Source organism: Xyrauchen texanus, chromosome 16 (genome assembly GCF_025860055.1).
Source record: "Xyrauchen texanus isolate HMW12.3.18 chromosome 16, RBS_HiC_50CHRs, whole genome shotgun sequence".
NCBI lineage: Eukaryota > Metazoa > Chordata > Actinopteri > Cypriniformes > Catostomidae > Xyrauchen > Xyrauchen texanus.
Genome location: NC_068291.1, coordinates 3,662,414 through 3,678,959, shown reverse-complemented (window position 1 = coordinate 3,678,959; position 16,546 = coordinate 3,662,414). Strand labels below are relative to the sequence as shown.

General features: G+C 39.7%; 1 protein-coding gene across 1 annotated transcript in view; it reads left to right on the top strand.

The window, feature by feature from the left end:
* LOC127656724 (peroxidasin homolog) overlaps window positions 1–16,546 on the top strand; it is a 127,086-nt gene that overhangs the window by 85,035 nt on the left and 25,505 nt on the right. Inside the window, exons 13-17 of the mRNA XM_052145207.1 lie at window positions 7,854–7,966; window positions 8,102–8,258; window positions 11,053–11,161; window positions 13,553–13,710; window positions 15,026–16,529. Coding sequence (XP_052001167.1) covers window positions 7,854–7,966; window positions 8,102–8,258; window positions 11,053–11,161; window positions 13,553–13,710; window positions 15,026–16,529 — 2,041 coding nt within the window. The remainder of the gene's footprint in view (window positions 1–7,853; window positions 7,967–8,101; window positions 8,259–11,052; window positions 11,162–13,552; window positions 13,711–15,025; window positions 16,530–16,546) is intronic.

Below are 16,546 nucleotides of genomic sequence, written 5' to 3'. Positions count from 1 at the left end.
ATGGAATGTGAAAGTGTTGCCTCACCCCCATCAATTTCATGACATTTTTCATCACCTTCCCAGTAAAATGTGTACCCTGATCTGAATCAATTTGTAAGGGCAAACCCCATCTTGGGAAAACTTCATTCAACATAATCTTGGCGGTTGCATCTGCGGTGCAGTTTCTCAGTGGAAATGCCTCAACCATCTGGAAAACAGATCAACAATCATTAGAATGTATGTAAAACCTCCACTAGGGGGCAGTGGACCTATGAAATCAATTTGGAGGTGTGTCCACGGCCCTTGAGGTCGAGGGGCATGTCCTAAGGGAATTTTCAGCTTAGAAGAAGAATTAACCTTAAGACATACTAGACATCTCTTACAAAAATCATTGCAAGAAGCCCTCAGTTGTGGCCACCACCAGGTTTTGGAAATCATTGCATGTAGTTTTTCAGGACCTGCATGTGCCAAACCATGATACAAAGACATTAGTTCAGTTCTAGCAGAAACAGGACAAACAAAACGCTCATTAAATTTCCACAGTCCTTCTGCATTTTTCTGAGCTCCTAATTTTGTCCATTGTTCTATCTCTTCAGGGTCATCCTCATCATAGAATTTAAAAATGTCTCTGGGGGTCTCACTCTCCTGAGGAGCAAGAGCCATAACACTCACGCAAGTCTCAGTCTGTGTTGCAGCCTCTCTGGCAGCTGTGTCAGCAGCTCGGTTTCCTGTGGCCTCAGGAGAATTGTCCGTTGCATGTCCAGTGACTTTGATAACTGCTCCTGTTGCAGGAAGATCACAGGCATTCATAAGTTCTTTTACCTGCTGTTGATGAGAGATCGGCAGACCGGCAGTGGTTAGAAATCCTCTGCGTCTCCACACAGGGCCGAAGTCATGAACAGCACCATATGCATAACGGCTGTCAGTGTAAACATTGACTCGTTTCCCTGGCCATACTGCAATGCTCGTGTCAATGCGACCAGCTCGGCCACTTGAGCCCCTCCTCCTGAAAGAGAACCACAGTCAACAGTTTCACCATGTTCATTTACAACTGCCCAGCCAGTGAAGCGTTTTCCCTGTTCATGAAAGCTGGAACCATCCACGAACAACTTCATGGCATCAGAAAGTGGTTCAGATTGAAGAGGGCTCTGGCTGTCCGTCTCGATCAGTCGGGCACAGTTGTGTGCAGTTCCTTCTTCTGTAAGTAAGGAGGCAGGGTTGATAGCAGTTTCAATGTCAATATTTATATCCACATTTTTACTCAAGAGAGTGGCCTCCCATTTAGCTCGTCTTTGATTAGAGATAGAGCCTAAACGAGTGTTTGTTAACAGTTTCAGAATCTGGTGTCTAGTGTGCAGTATCACCTTCTGATGAGTCACAATGTCCTCTGTAACCTTTACAGCCCACTCTGCACAGTCGCATATCAACAGGCACGGATGCTGTCCTGCCATTGAAACAGGAATAGGGGCAGAATAATATCCTACCATCCGATAGGAGTTTCTTCCTGGAACCCTTTGACCCAGGGCCGCTGAATAGGATCGAGTTCCCACCCATGTCCATAGATGGAATGCCCTGCTGGCATCGGCATGACGTAATGCTGGGGAGGAAGCAAGAGTTTCTTTGATACTCACAAACGCCTCCTCCATCTCCTCAGTCCAGTCGATCAGCTCCGATCCAGGTTTTCCTCCTTTCAGCGCCTCTGATGAAACAGTGTGGGTGAGTTGCAGAAACCTTGTGGCAAACGACTCCATGTCCATTGGCGACCCCTGCTGGTGAAAGCAAATCTGCCTTGGTCCTCCTTGGCTAGGGGACAAGTCCAAAAACTGTTAGAAATGTCTAAAGCAGTAAAAAGACAATGTTCAGATCCTATCTCATGTAGGATAGTTGCGGGGTTGGCCACCAGAGGGTGCATTTTCTCAGACACTGAATTCAGAGAAGTGTAATCAATGGTCAAACGCCAGCTCCCATCTGGCTTTTTGACAGGCCACATGGGAGAGTTAGTGGGAGAGGAACAGGGAATCACAATCCCCCATTTGCATAATTCATCTACAACAGTGTCAGCTCCATCTCGAGCCTAATTTTTCAAAGGATATTGTCTTCTGGCTTCATGCAAAGGACGTGGGATGCTCAGTGGCTGAATCTGTGCTAAACCACAATCATATTTATCTTTTGCCCATACATCAGGAAATTTGGAAATTATAAACTTCCACTCAGGGCGAGTTTCAGTTAGAATAGCAGGTTCAGCCACTGCACATCTCTGCTCATGGTGGGGGCCACTCTGAGATAAGCGAATTGTTTCATTGCAGCCAAGCACTAGCTTATCTTGAGAAAGCAAAACATCAGCTTTGAGTTCTTTCAGAATGTCAACACCGATTAGGGTCCCTACAGTATTTCTCCCTACCCAAAATTCAGTCCAATAGACTTTTTCAGAGTTAGAAATGGTTAGAGGGATAGGAACAGATTTATGATATACATTTGTGGTTTACCACTACGACAATGTCTAGCAATGTGGCCCTCTCTGTTACAATTTCTGCATCTGGCAACAGGCTTGGTACAATCTCTAGAGGTACCTCTCGTCACAATTATAGCAGGTTATGTTATTGCGGGGACTCATTTCCACTTCAACTGATACAGCAGATACTTTACCCACATTAACATCATCATCACGTGTTTGCAAACGGCTCCAGCTTACAGAGCACCAACGAAGCAAACCCTCCCAATATCTGATGTCAATGGCACTGTTCAACAACATGTCTCATTTTTCACAGCATTTTCTGCCTTCTCACAAACAGCCTCAAAACCCTTACTCAAACTACACAGATCACAGCCGACTTCCTGCCCAATAATTTTTGCCACTCTATCACGCTGGGCAATCAAACTAGACCATCCGTCCATCATATTTGGAATTGCCTTTTCATGGCTTAAAGGTATACCACCCAGTTTACAAATCCATGAATAGGCAAACACGGATAGATATTTGGCCCTATCAGCGTCTTTTTTGTTCTGCAGCCAGTCAATCTGCTGCATGACGTTCCAATCAGAATCAAACCCCTGACTGACCATTTCCTTAACGAGCTGTGCACATTTCTTTGATTTGAGCTCGTCAGAGCAGAGCTGTTTACAGCGTGTGCCCTCCTCGTTTTGGTCAGAACTACTCAGAAAATTCCCTTTATCAGTCATTTTTCTTGGTCACAGTTGAAAATCACTACCGAAAAGATTTTAGCAGCAAATATTTTAGCGGATAAATTAACTATAGCAGCAACAATACTGGATTTCTACCAATTTCACCACAAAGTATTCTTCACAAACATCCTGGTCACATATACTGATCCATACCAATTCAGGTCACAATTTATTTATTTACTTGGGACCGCTCCTGATGCATCCCTGGCAAAACAATCCCTATTGTATTTTATTTTATTTTATACCTAATATCTGAATCCCTAACTGCCTGATTCACTAAGCTCGGGGTACCCCTATCTGAGGTGGAAGAGATTGAGCAGGTTTACGGTGCCACTGGACCTCCCGTCCAGGGACGCACTCTGCCGGGGTGGTGCTACACCAATGCCCACCTGGGCACCCCACAGAGCACGTTTCATTTGCGCTGTTTGCTGTTTTAACCCTTAACAGCTCTCTCAGCGACTTCTTATACTTCTAATTAAATTACTCTTCACACGCCTCGTAGGAGTGAAGCTCTCCCGCTCCCCTTCAAAATCTCTTCCAGTCAGACAGCCCTAACAATTAATAAAAGCTTCCTACCTTGTTTGCTGATTTGCCAGAGATGTCACCACGGAGTGATTGCCTGCCGAATCCTCCACCAAACTGTTAGGGGTATAACAGTTATGACCCGGACCAGATATGGAGAAAGAAAACCAGGAGTCGAGAAATTCAATTAAAGAATCAAAATTTACTGAAGAATAGTTGCAGTGAAATTGGTAGAGCCAGCGACAAAGTCTCACGAGGAGATCGAAAGCTAACTCGTACCTTACACAAAATTTTACATCAATTATACCATTTGCAAGGACGTACATTCCATTATTTTACTCCTGATTGGCCAAAAGAACATAAAGTCACAACATATAGATAGTTAAATGGCCTATCAACATTAATCAGCGCACTTGTCGTCTAGCTCGAGATTTACGTCTGAAGTGACCTCGCAGATGGTCGCGAGCGTCTTCGAGTCGGCCTGGTGTGCATCCCTGGTTCAAAACCTAGGTAGAAGGTCAAACGCACACACAAAACACTGACGAACGACAGTTCTTCTCTGGGCACAAGAGAGCCAGAGCACACATTATCAGGCCATTTGAACCAAAACAGAGAGATAAAATATTCACTCCTCGGGTAGAGGAGAGGGTTGAAATAACATACATTTGTTCCCTAAAGAAATAATAAGAGAAAATCACACTTCTACTATTCAGGTGTTATTACATAGGACTTTAAACCATATAATTAGTCATGGAAAGGTAACAATCAAACACAGAATACATCTGGAACACATGTTTAACGCATTCCCCCTGACCCCCTCCCCTGAGAGGCTGGAGAGCGTCACAAATAAGCTTATCCCCAAAAGACCTTCAGCCGACGTGCAGGACAGAGAGACTCTGGAATGTTCCTAAAAGAGACTAATTAACATTCAACACACATATGATTCAAAGTATATTTCAATTATGCATAAGAAAATAGAATTGATTATGTGATCATGCATATAGTTAATTCATCACTTTATTAAAGAAGTTAAGCAACAGAATACAGATAGATATTGATATAAAAGGATATATATATATATATATATATATATATATATATATATATATATATATATATATATATATATATATATATATATATATATATGTATGTATTGATATATCTGAAGAGCCAAGGGATTTTGACCCTCACCCTTCAGAACCATAAACCCCTTTTCTTTTCTTCCTCATCTTGACTTGTTTTGGACAGTTTGCATTACTCATATTGTTTCATTGTCTCACATGTAAATATCTCTAAGCAGTCCTGCTCACTGATAGCCATTCAAATAAAGACACATTTCTACCATTGCATGTTACTATGTATACCATCATAACACCAAACCCTTGTTGAATCACTGACCCATAAACTGTTCAGCAAGTCAATTCCTCATTTAATCTCTGCACTGAAAGTACAAAAATTAAAGAACACAAAAATGTCCCTATTCACTGACACCTGAATGTGTGGCCTCTTTTGGAACAAGACTAGACATGGTAAAAATGGAGGGTTGGCTTCATAAACTAATTTGTCATTTACCCACAAGTAAAGCCTACAATTAGTTGAACAATGCTCTCATAAAGTGTCAATGAGATACGTAAGACCAGGTCTCTGCTTGTAAGTTCCTTCAAACCACCTCTTAAGCTTTATTACAGGCTTGTGGAACAGCCAGGAAAGCATGCCGCTTTGAAATTCCCACATGGCTAGAAGTTTTCCTTGTAGTAATGGCTGTTAACATGCTGCATAACAACCGCTTGTATTTACATCAAAACCGAGGCATAGACTTTGCTCATGGTCGGTTTTATTTAGAACAAACTTATGGGAAGAGGAAAAAATATCAGGAGAAAAGGGGAGAGTTTTGGAGAGAGATTGAAAAGTGACTTTACAGTTCTTGGCAGTAGTGAGGTGTAATTCTAATGGCTATTAGTGAAGGTAGAACAGCTGCAGATTGTGGGAAATATGGACTAGATCCGTGCTTCTCTACTGGTTTTGCTTAAGGACCCAATATTTTTATTTTTCTGCAAGTGAAATCGGTTTAATTTGGCTTCCATGTTGTGGAAGCTATTAAGAATCTGTAGCTTCCCAAGCTACAAGCTACTCATCACTAAAAACTACAGTCAAGGTAGAAAAAAAGTGATTAGCTACACTACAAGCAACAGAAAGTGGCTACATTGAAGATAGATTTTAGATATTGCAATCATCACCTGATAGTTATATATTTAATTAGATATGTCATTTCTGTATGAAAATTAACCATAGTTTTAAGTAACCACAAAATTAAACATGGTAATACGATTCCGTATTATGCGGGACGATTAATGGAAGTGGAGCGTAGTTCTAGCGGGAAGACCAGCAGGTGTATATCATCACATCATTAGCTGGGTAACTCTTAGCCAATCGCATGTAAGCCAATGCTTTATAAGTCTGCTCACAATCCATCACATTGCTTTTTCGGTGTGCTAACACTGCAACCACCACCAGTTGAGCCCTGTCCCGCAGGGGGGTAGGCTCCTCGCCCCTGCCTCCTATCTCCGGCAGGACATGACTGTTCCGGGTACAACTCCCTCAGACTGCTGGACGGGGCCTACGCCAAAGAGAGAGACATCACCTCCCGTTTTACATCTATCAAATAAATGGCATCTCAAACTTCACTTCAATTATACGGGACGGTTGGCAACCATATGAAATACACATGTGCTGTATATTATACTTAATATACATCAATAAACTTGAAAATACTCTATTTCAGATAACTGAATCAAATTATAGTGATAAACAGCAACAATACATTAAATATTTCACTTTAAAAAAGAAGGTGAAGGTCCTTTGAAGCTAAAGTATGTAACTTTTTCGGTCTTAAAATACTTTCTCCTATAGACCTTAATATGCAGAGACAACTATAAATAAGTCATTTATACTAAGTACATTTTCTTGAAAACTGAAAACACTGTTCACTAAACAGTTGCGCCACTTTTGCGTTTGCTATTTCAACACAAAACGCAGCGTCTTATTCACCAACCACTCGACATAAAGTTTAAACAGGCACAATCAACACTGAAATAGCAGTTTCTTCAGTATTTAAGTCAATTGTCATTCATTTCCGCACAAACACAGCCTTTTTGTATGTAAATTAGGCTTATAGGTTGCACTTAATTCTCAAAAATTGCCCGCTGGAAATTTCTTTGCGCTATTTCCGCCAGATGAAAACAGGTGGTAAAATGAATATTAATTTAAAGAGAAGTTTGTATACATTTTCTATCAATCGTATTAGCAGGAATTCATCAAATAATGATCAAATGTTGGAGAAGAGCCTTATAACCTAACTTTAATCCAGATGTGTCAAGCGCACTTGGGGATGGGACTATCTTTTGTTTGACCAATGACAGACGTGGGGCTCTTTCAGAATGATGTTTTGAATAAAATGTTTATTCTTGTAAATCTGTTTGATGACGCTAGTGCTGCAGAAATGACATACTTCAGCTTTAAGGCTGAGTGGGGCTCAAGTGACTCAGTGAATGATTTAGGAAAACTAGTTCATTAGCATGAACTGTTCGAAAGAACCGATTCACTAAAATGATTTGGTTTTCCCAGCACTGGAAAAGCTACACTATTTTGAAAATAGATGAACTACTGTCACTCCGCTTGAAAATGTAGTTAAGTTTGGCTAACCAAGTAATAGATACATTTGCGCTAAAATATTGTAGACACGGTGCCTTAGACATCAACAACCAAAGACGTGGGACGCAATTTCTTAGATTTATTTTGCTGTCCTAACTCTGCTCAATGAAATGCTTAGTTGCATTTTATCATTTTCAACCCATCAGTTGAGAACCACTGCACTAGATGAAAGTTTAGCATTTCATGACTTTGACTCACAGAATCAAGTGATCCCATCTAGCTCCAGCTCTTAACATGGGGGGGGTTAAAATGTTTAGATTAAGCTCTTTAAACAAACCAAGGATTGGCCTTGAAGCCTCACATATGCCTCTCTCTAAGACGGAACTCCACGAACTCCACATCTGACCTGTGCTTGCACTTTTCTTGTCATACGTGTGTATGTGCACGTCTCACATGATAGATTCAGCTGTTTTTCTGTGCGCTGTAATCATTAACATGTGTTTTTACATCATCAGTAACGCCTGTTTTCACAAATGCTCCAAGGGATTTGACAGTGGAGTCTGGATCAGATGTCCAGATTCCGTGCAGTGCTCAGGGTGAGCCCACACCTATCATCACATGGAGCAAGGTTAGACCAATGGGCTGCCTCCTTCCACAACAACTTTGTCCATACATCTGTATTGTCCATTAACTTTGGTCCCCATGGGGCTGTCTTGATTTTGTGACCAGACTCATTCAAACATTCTCTGGTCCTGATCTGCAGGATGGAGTCCAGATAACAGAGAGTGGGAAGTTTCATATCAATCCGGATGGCTATCTGGAGGTGAAAGATGTGGGGCTCGCTGATAGGGGTCGATATGAGTGTGTCGCTCGTAACTCCATTGGCTATTCCTCATCTAGCATGGTGCTAACTGTACAAGGTAAGAGTGCAAGACTGTAATCACATATTTAGGATTGAGGAAGTGGAGTCTAAGCAGTAGCAATTTAAAGGGATAGTTAACCCAAAAATGGAAATTCTCTCATAATTTACTCACCTTCATGCCATCCCAGATATGTATGACTTTCTTTCTCCTGCTGAACACATTTGAAGAAAAATAAAAAAGTATCTTAGCTCAGTAGGTCCTTAGAATGCAAGTGAATGTTGATACATCCTTTGAAGCTCCAAAAAGAACATACAGTCAGCATAAAGCGTCATCCAGATGGTTACTTTTTAACAATAAATCATTGCTTCCGGTCAGCAGCAGTATGCACATTCACGAAAGGGGGCAGAGTTCACGCGGTCTCTCGAGTGATGTATTCTCATTGGCATGTTAACAACATAATCGCATGTTTTTCTCTTGGTTGAAACATCCAGGAATAGCACACAAATGCCCCATTGTGATTTAACAAACAAATACAGATCTAAAGCAAAACCAACAAAGCTTCTGTACAGCATTCCTCCTACTCAGTTGTAAACAGCACCGCTCTTCTGGATGTGTCGCACGTGCATCTGTTCTTGCTTGAACATGCCAACTCGATTACATTACACGCGCATACTGCTGCAAACCGGAAGCGATGATTTATCCTCCTGACACCCCTGTGTGACAGCTGGGTGCTATTACCATTCTCCTTTTGATTTGTAACTAGTAGCCCCTAAGAAACATTCAGGCGTCTCTGGGCCAAATAAAGATGTATGTCCACATTTGTGGACAGTGGGACTAAGCTGTGAAATTTTAAATAATGTCAAGCTATAAAAAGTCAGAATGTTTTAATCAAATTGTTCCCGGAGTGTTGTTTATTTGTGTTTTTGAGACGTTACAGACATCATATTAGATCAAATATTGCATCATCCAATCACTGCCAACCATGTTAAAATAAAATGACACATATAATATAAATTCTGAATCTATATCCTGATGATCATTGTCCCATGTCTGTCAAACATGTTGAGTGATCCAAACATCATCTGCAGCCTGAAACTGAACTTTAAATAGGAAGTTTGAATTGAATGCACTTTGCTCTATAGAGCGCTATAGGATGCTCCCTTGCTCCCTGTTTAAGGAATGACTTAAGCTCAAGTGTGCTGTCTTCACTGGTCTCAGAACAGTTCAAAATGCACCTTATTTTCATCCTAACTCCATATAAAGCCTCTGAAAACAACATTTTGCAGTTTTTGGAAGCACCCATTATTTCTCAATGTGATAAATCACAGTGAATATAGGATATTTTAACTAAGACTGAGCATACAGTCCACGAATGTGGTCATTGTGTTTAACAGCATGCCGTTATATGATAAATCGCTTAAATTAAAAAATAATGGCATATTGGATGAAACTAGAGAGTCTATTCTTTTGAATCAAACTGCTTTCAATGTAAAAACTTCATTAGGTTTCTTACCAGATGTAGTTGTGTTGGTGTTTCTCCCAAAGACAAACTTCTCTTGCGATTGACACCATATTGTTTAATAACGTGACTCCGTACGTCAGAGTGCACGTTGATAGTCACAATCCTATTTTACTGGTATATGTGCTATTTTTTAAAGGAATATTCTGGGCTCAATACAGGTTAAGCTCAATTGACAGTATTTGTGGCACAATGCTGATCACCACAAATAAAAATTTCGACTCATCCCTCCTTTTCTTTAAAAAAAAGAAAAAATCTGGTTTTCAGTGAGGCACTTACCATGGCCAATCCGTAAACATTAAAATACTCACTGTTTCAAAAGTATAGCCACAAGACATAAACAATATGCATGTAAACATGATTTTAGTGTGATAACATCACTTACTAACAGCATCTGTGTAAAGTTTTTTCCAGTTTTGCACATTCAGTGCCATGACGCGGTAATGCCGTCAACCCTAAAATGACCATACAAATTTTTATTTCAATAACTTTGCAGCTTTGCAGAGTTTTAACTGAAGAATTTATGTTTTTATTAAATTCATCCATTGTAAGTGTCTCACTGTAACCTAGATTTGTGCTTCTATTTTTCTTTTCTTTTTTAAAGAAATAAAAGAAGGGACAGGTCGTAATTTTTGGTGGTAATGCAACAAAAACTACGATAACCTAAACAAAGAGTGAAATAAACATAAACCATTTTAATACATGTGTGAAAATGTTTCTATACATTTTTCAAAAATTATGACCAAACAATTTTGCCCCTAATATTTTGTAATATTTTTTTCAAACATTAGTGTACTTATTAAGCAAGTGGACAAAAATGTCAGTGAAGAGCGTGCTTGAGATGAAATATAAGACGATGTTTGAAGAAATCAATTGAAATATCGCTTGTGAGCAGAATATTTTTATTCTCCGTCATTTCCAATCAAGCAGCCAAATTACAAAAAAGGTGTGAAAATATGATTTAATATTGTATTGTGTATTTAGAAAATGTTTGTAAAATAAAATTAGCCTTAGCAATTCAAAGCAGTCGGTCAAAATATTTCAGAAACATTTAAAATGTCATCAAAAATAACACTGTTTGAAAGTTTTATGACTTTCAGTGGGAGAAAATAACAAAAATGACATTGAGACTAAAAGTGCAAATAAAACCACCCATAAAGTATCTTCAGAAGTTCTAAAGCCCAATCTTAGTTAACCTTATTAATAAAAGGAAAACGTGCAAACTGTCTTTTCACTAGACATACAGGCCAACGCATGTAAACTCTGATACTGCTTTTTTTTTTCTTCTAATTTTGAATGAAAATCATTTACAGGATGTTTCTGTGTCTCCAGTCCCACAGGTGAGCAGGGAGGGGGATCCTTTTGTCTCAACGTCCCTTGAAGAGGCCATTCGGAGTATAAACAGTGCAATAGACTCCACCAGGAGGCAGCTCTTTGACGGGTGAGCGTTCAGTGGTGCAGGGCAGGCACAACATGCCATGAAAACAATTCTTCTGCCGTGAGTCACAATGCTGTAACATGTCAGGAATTTACTGGGACCATCTATGCTGTGGACCAGGGCTGGTCACTGTGGTACGATTCCTAACTTATAGTGGAGAAGACGCCTGCACTTTCGGCTTGATCAACTGTTGGGAGTTTGTTCTGTTTGTCGAGCACACTGCCAGCAGTCAGCATTAGATAATTCAGAGTGTTTGTTTCAGAACTGGAGGTCTGCTTCAAATGCAAATGTCTTTGTATGATGTTATCCTAGTAAAGAGAATCTGCCAAAGGTTGGGTTGTGATTCAAGTTTGAATTACATATTTAATGTCATATTTCCTCTGAAAACCTTGAATTACTTTGAAATTTTATTTAAACATAACATGAGTCAAGATTTTTGGCGAAGTTTGTGCTTAAAGGTGCAAAAGCCTTTATTTATGCACTCCCTTACCGAAAAAAAAACGTGGCGGTGTATCTGACACATATTACTTCAGTTATATTGTTTTAAATTGGCACATTCTCTGTTCTTAAGAGATAATGTGTGAAGTGAAGCCAACTCCAAATGATAAAAGTACTATTAATTCTGTAAGACTTTAGTGTTCTTAAGCTTTTATTTGAATTAACTACAAACAAAGCTGCTAACTGGTAACTTATTATTTGCAGGTTTTATCCAGTTTTCATAAATAACCTAAAAAAAAAAAAATTAAACGAGTAGACAGTTTGCAATAAATCACACAGACTGTAGGAGGTCAAATATGCATAGACACAAAGTTAGACTGCTATTTTAGGTCAGATGTGTAACATTTTAAGTAGGGATGGGCGATATATAGAATATTCACAATATAATCACAATGATTATATTTGGAGTGACAAAGTATTTGGAGCATTTTAAACTACACACAGCACTTTTGGTGTCAAAATAGATGTTTCATGAGAAGTGTCAAAATAAAAGCTCCATGTGAAGTGTCAAAATAAAAACTACATGTGAAGTGTCAAAATAAAAGCTCCATGTGATGTGTCAAAATAAAAGTTCCAGGCAAAGTAAATAGGAAATAAATTATATTACTTTTAAATATTACAAATCTAATCCTCAAAAGATAACTCAGTATTATAATAATAAACTTGACTGGATCCCACAGTAATCATTTTGCATCATGCAATATTCAACCAGATTTTCACAATTTGTTTTTGTCAAAATATATGAAGGTTAATGCTTTTATAATAAGCTATTATGTATCATTGTATATAAAACATTTATATAAAAGTGCAAATCAATGACAATGATTAGATCTCATTCTCCCTTGTGTTTAGTGCAAAACTGTAAGAAAACATTTCTTTTTTAATTTTAAAATGTAAAATATTATTTTTATTCAGTGCCTTTAAAATATTGAATCTACTTGCTACAATGGCTGTTTTCATAAAATTATGGTTATCTGATTTCAATTTGCCATTTCAAGTACATAATTATCAAGATATATCGAATATCATCAATAGGCTGAAAAAAACTCGAGATTTCATTTTTAAAAACATATCGCCCAGCACTAATTTTAAGATGCATTATTTCACAGTGAACAGAGTTGTAAGGCTTTTGAGAAGGTAACACATAGGTTTTTACTTGATTAGCTTAATTGCGGACAATTAATTGTGGAACGTTTAAACTCCTAGATTCTGCTTGCACGTAATTTGAGGATTTAAGAACTGAATTTACTCTCAAGACAAAGATTGACATAATACAGGTTCACACATTGCGAATTTGCATTGTCTTCTAAAGTAAGTCTGAATGTCTTATGGGTTATTCCATGTCAAATCAACCAAATTTCAGAAATGTCCCCAGCTAAAAACATTTATCATATATGAATCATTTTGAAAAATATGCCAAAATATCAATGCAATGGACCAAAATGTACTGAATAATGCATTATTTTGTAGAGGGAGTGAAATACATTTTGCCTATGATTTTAGAACAAAACAAAAACCTTATCACCAATTATTTGAGTCCAAAAAACACTTTTTATGTAGTTTTTTCCTAAAGTTGGTGTGCCTATTACTCTAGAAGTTTTAAAGATATCTTAATATCCTTTTAGATTGTGGTTCAGAACTTTCCTTTTCCTATCTTCATTTGTAAGCTTCTGTATAGTTAAATCCTAGAGATATGGGGCTATTAATGTGACTCCATGCTTAAATTGTAAAATTTTCAAAAACAAATCTATATCTTTATGTATATCTTTCACCGGTAAAAGAAAAAAAAACATGTAAAAAACTTTTGAGCCTGGGACATCTGGTTGAGTTGAGATGGAATGACCCTTATGCGAGTGGAGAAGTTAATGTGTTCTTCATTACCACCATCATTGTCAGATCTCCCCGTACCCCTGCCGAGCTTCTGGCTCTGTTCCGTTACCCCCGGGACCCCTACACAGTGGAGCAGGCCAGAGCAGGAGAGATTTTTGAGCAGACTCTCCTCCTCATCCAGAGACATGTCAACCATGGCCTCATGGTGGACACTAATGGAACAGGTATCTCATATAACTGTCCCTTTGTGCTCAGATGTTAATACTAAGACCACCTCTATATAATATAAGTAGTTGACATTAAAATGTCCAACAGTATATAGCAAAAGAAATGTGTCTGCAGAAATAATAACTGCTAACACTCAGCAGACACTGTGGCTCATTGTACTGCTGCAGAGACAACTCGCTGTTGTTTCTGGTTGAGACAACAGTGCAACTTTCATCACCACACTATGACAAAAGGGTCCCACATGTTTAGACAAGCCATGCCCCAATCAGAGCATTTTACCATCTAGAGTCTAGACACATTCACTGACAAGAATGACCCAAATCTATCCAGGCACTATTGCCTGCATTTGAAGCTGACTGCCTTCTGTTTGTTAATCACAATATATTAGGAGACTAAGTACACATGTATTATGTATAGAGATGTCAGTCAATTACAAATTATAATAGAATAATTACACAGTATGCTGATGAATTAATCGAACTAGTCACAATTAAAAGCATATATCACTATTTGCTAAGATTATGTGGCAGATATGTAAAATATTCCATAGACATTTCTAAAAGTGAATTGAGAAGTCAGTATTTTGTTTGTTTTAAATGGATGTCTTTGGCCATTGTGTCTTTTTGTTTTCACACTATGAGCACAGACCCATAAGTTCTGTTCCGTTCTGTTGCACTCTGTCCAGCTGTTTTTGAACACATGAATGTGTCCTGTGTTAATGGCTCTGCCTCTGCTTTCAGTTAGTGTGGCGAGATGCATTGCCTGTATTAATGATGCCTACACAATAAGAAAAGCTCCAATGGAACATTTGACAGATAGGAATGCTTAAGCTCCATTTGGAGGCTGTGGACAGAGCTGTATCAGTTTGAATTCAAGTGGATTCTGGACTTTTGGTTGCATGACGGAGTGTCACTTTCACAAATCCTTGTGGTTTTCCTCTCCATCCATCAGACCGCCATACCCATTGAAATCCATGCATTCGCAGCATTCTCTGGTACAGTGAAATCTTTAGTGTGTAAGCAACCCAACAGGGCTGACTGCAGATTCGCAAAAACTTTTAAGTTGGTATTTCAAGCTTGAATTGCTCAGATGGTATGGTTATTACAGAATTTACATACGTATCAGGGCATGACTGAATGTAATTTTATCTTAATTATATATTAATATATATTTAATTAAACTAACACATTAAATTGACAGCCCTAATTATCTATAATTTTTGTAAAATAACTTTCATCATTGAGGTTATTCATAATTGATGTGACATTTTACATGACATGTACTGTTTTGTAATTGTGATCCATTTCTTAGCCTTCCGTTACAATGACTTGGTGTCGCCACGTTTCCTGGATATGATAGCCAACTTGTCTGGCTGCACAGCCCACCGGCGCTTTAACAACTGCTCAGACATCTGTTTTCATCAGAAGTATCGTACCCATGATGGCACCTGTAACAACCTGCAGCACTCAATGTGGGGTGCCTCCCTTACTGCCTTTGAGCGCTTGCTAAAGCCTGTCTATGACAATGGCTTCAATTTCCCACGTGGTGCGACTGAGAGACAACACAATGGCTTCACTCTGCCACTTCCACGCCTGGTGTCCACTACCATGATAGGATCAGAGACTATCACCCCAGATGATCGCTATACGCACATGCTAATGCAGTGGGGCCAGTTCCTGGACCACGATCTGGATTCAACCGTTGTAGCTCTCAGCCAATCGCGTTTCTCAGATGGACAATTGTGCACCTCGGTGTGCACCAATGATCCACCTTGCTTTGCTATAATGTTCCCACCCAATGACCCACGTCAACGACGCAGTGGAGCACGTTGCATGTTCTTTGTGCGCTCTAGTCCCGTTTGCGGTAGTGGAATGACCTCTCTGCTTATGAACTCGGTGTATCCACGTGAGCAGATGAACCAGCTCACCTCATACATCGATGCTTCCAATGTTTATGGCAACTCACGGCATGAAGCAGAAGAGATACGTGACCTGGCCAGCCATAGGGGTATGTTACGGCAGGGAATTGTTCAACGCACTGGCAAACCACTGCTACCATTTGCCACCGGGCCACCCACAGAGTGCATGCGGGATGAGAACGAGAGTCCCATTCCTTGCTTCCTTGCTGGTGACCATCGTGCCAACGAGCAGCTTGGGCTGACGGCCATGCACACGGTTTGGTTCCGTGAGCATAACCGCATAGCCAGTGAGTTGCTACGCCTCAACCCCCATTGGGATGGTGACACCATTTACCATGAAGCACGGAAGATAGTTGGAGCCCAGATGCAGCATATAACCTACAGCCATTGGCTGCCTAAAATACTGGGCGAGGCTGGCATGAGGTTAATGGGTGACTATAATGGCTATAATCCCAATATCAATGCTGGAATCCTTAACGCCTTTGCAACTGCTGCCTTCCGTTTCGGCCACACACTCATTAATCCAATTCTGTACCGGCTGGATGAAAACTTCCAGCCAATCCAGCAAGGGCACATCTCGCTGCATAAAGCTTTTTTCTCACCATTCCGCATTGTGAATGAAGGAGGTATTGATCCACTGCTTCGTGGACTGTTTGGAGTGGCAGGAAAAATGCGAGTGTCCACTCAACTGCTCAACACTGAGCTGACAGAGCGTCTTTTCTCCATGGCACATGCTGTAGCTCTCGACCTTGCTGCCATGAACATTCAAAGGGGTCGTGATCATGGTATACCCCCGTATAATGACTACAGAGTGTTCTGCAACCTCTCCTCAGCTCAGACATTTGCGGACCTGAAGAATGAGATTCAGAACCCGAGTGTACGGGAGAAGCTTCAAAGGTAAACTACAAAAAGTC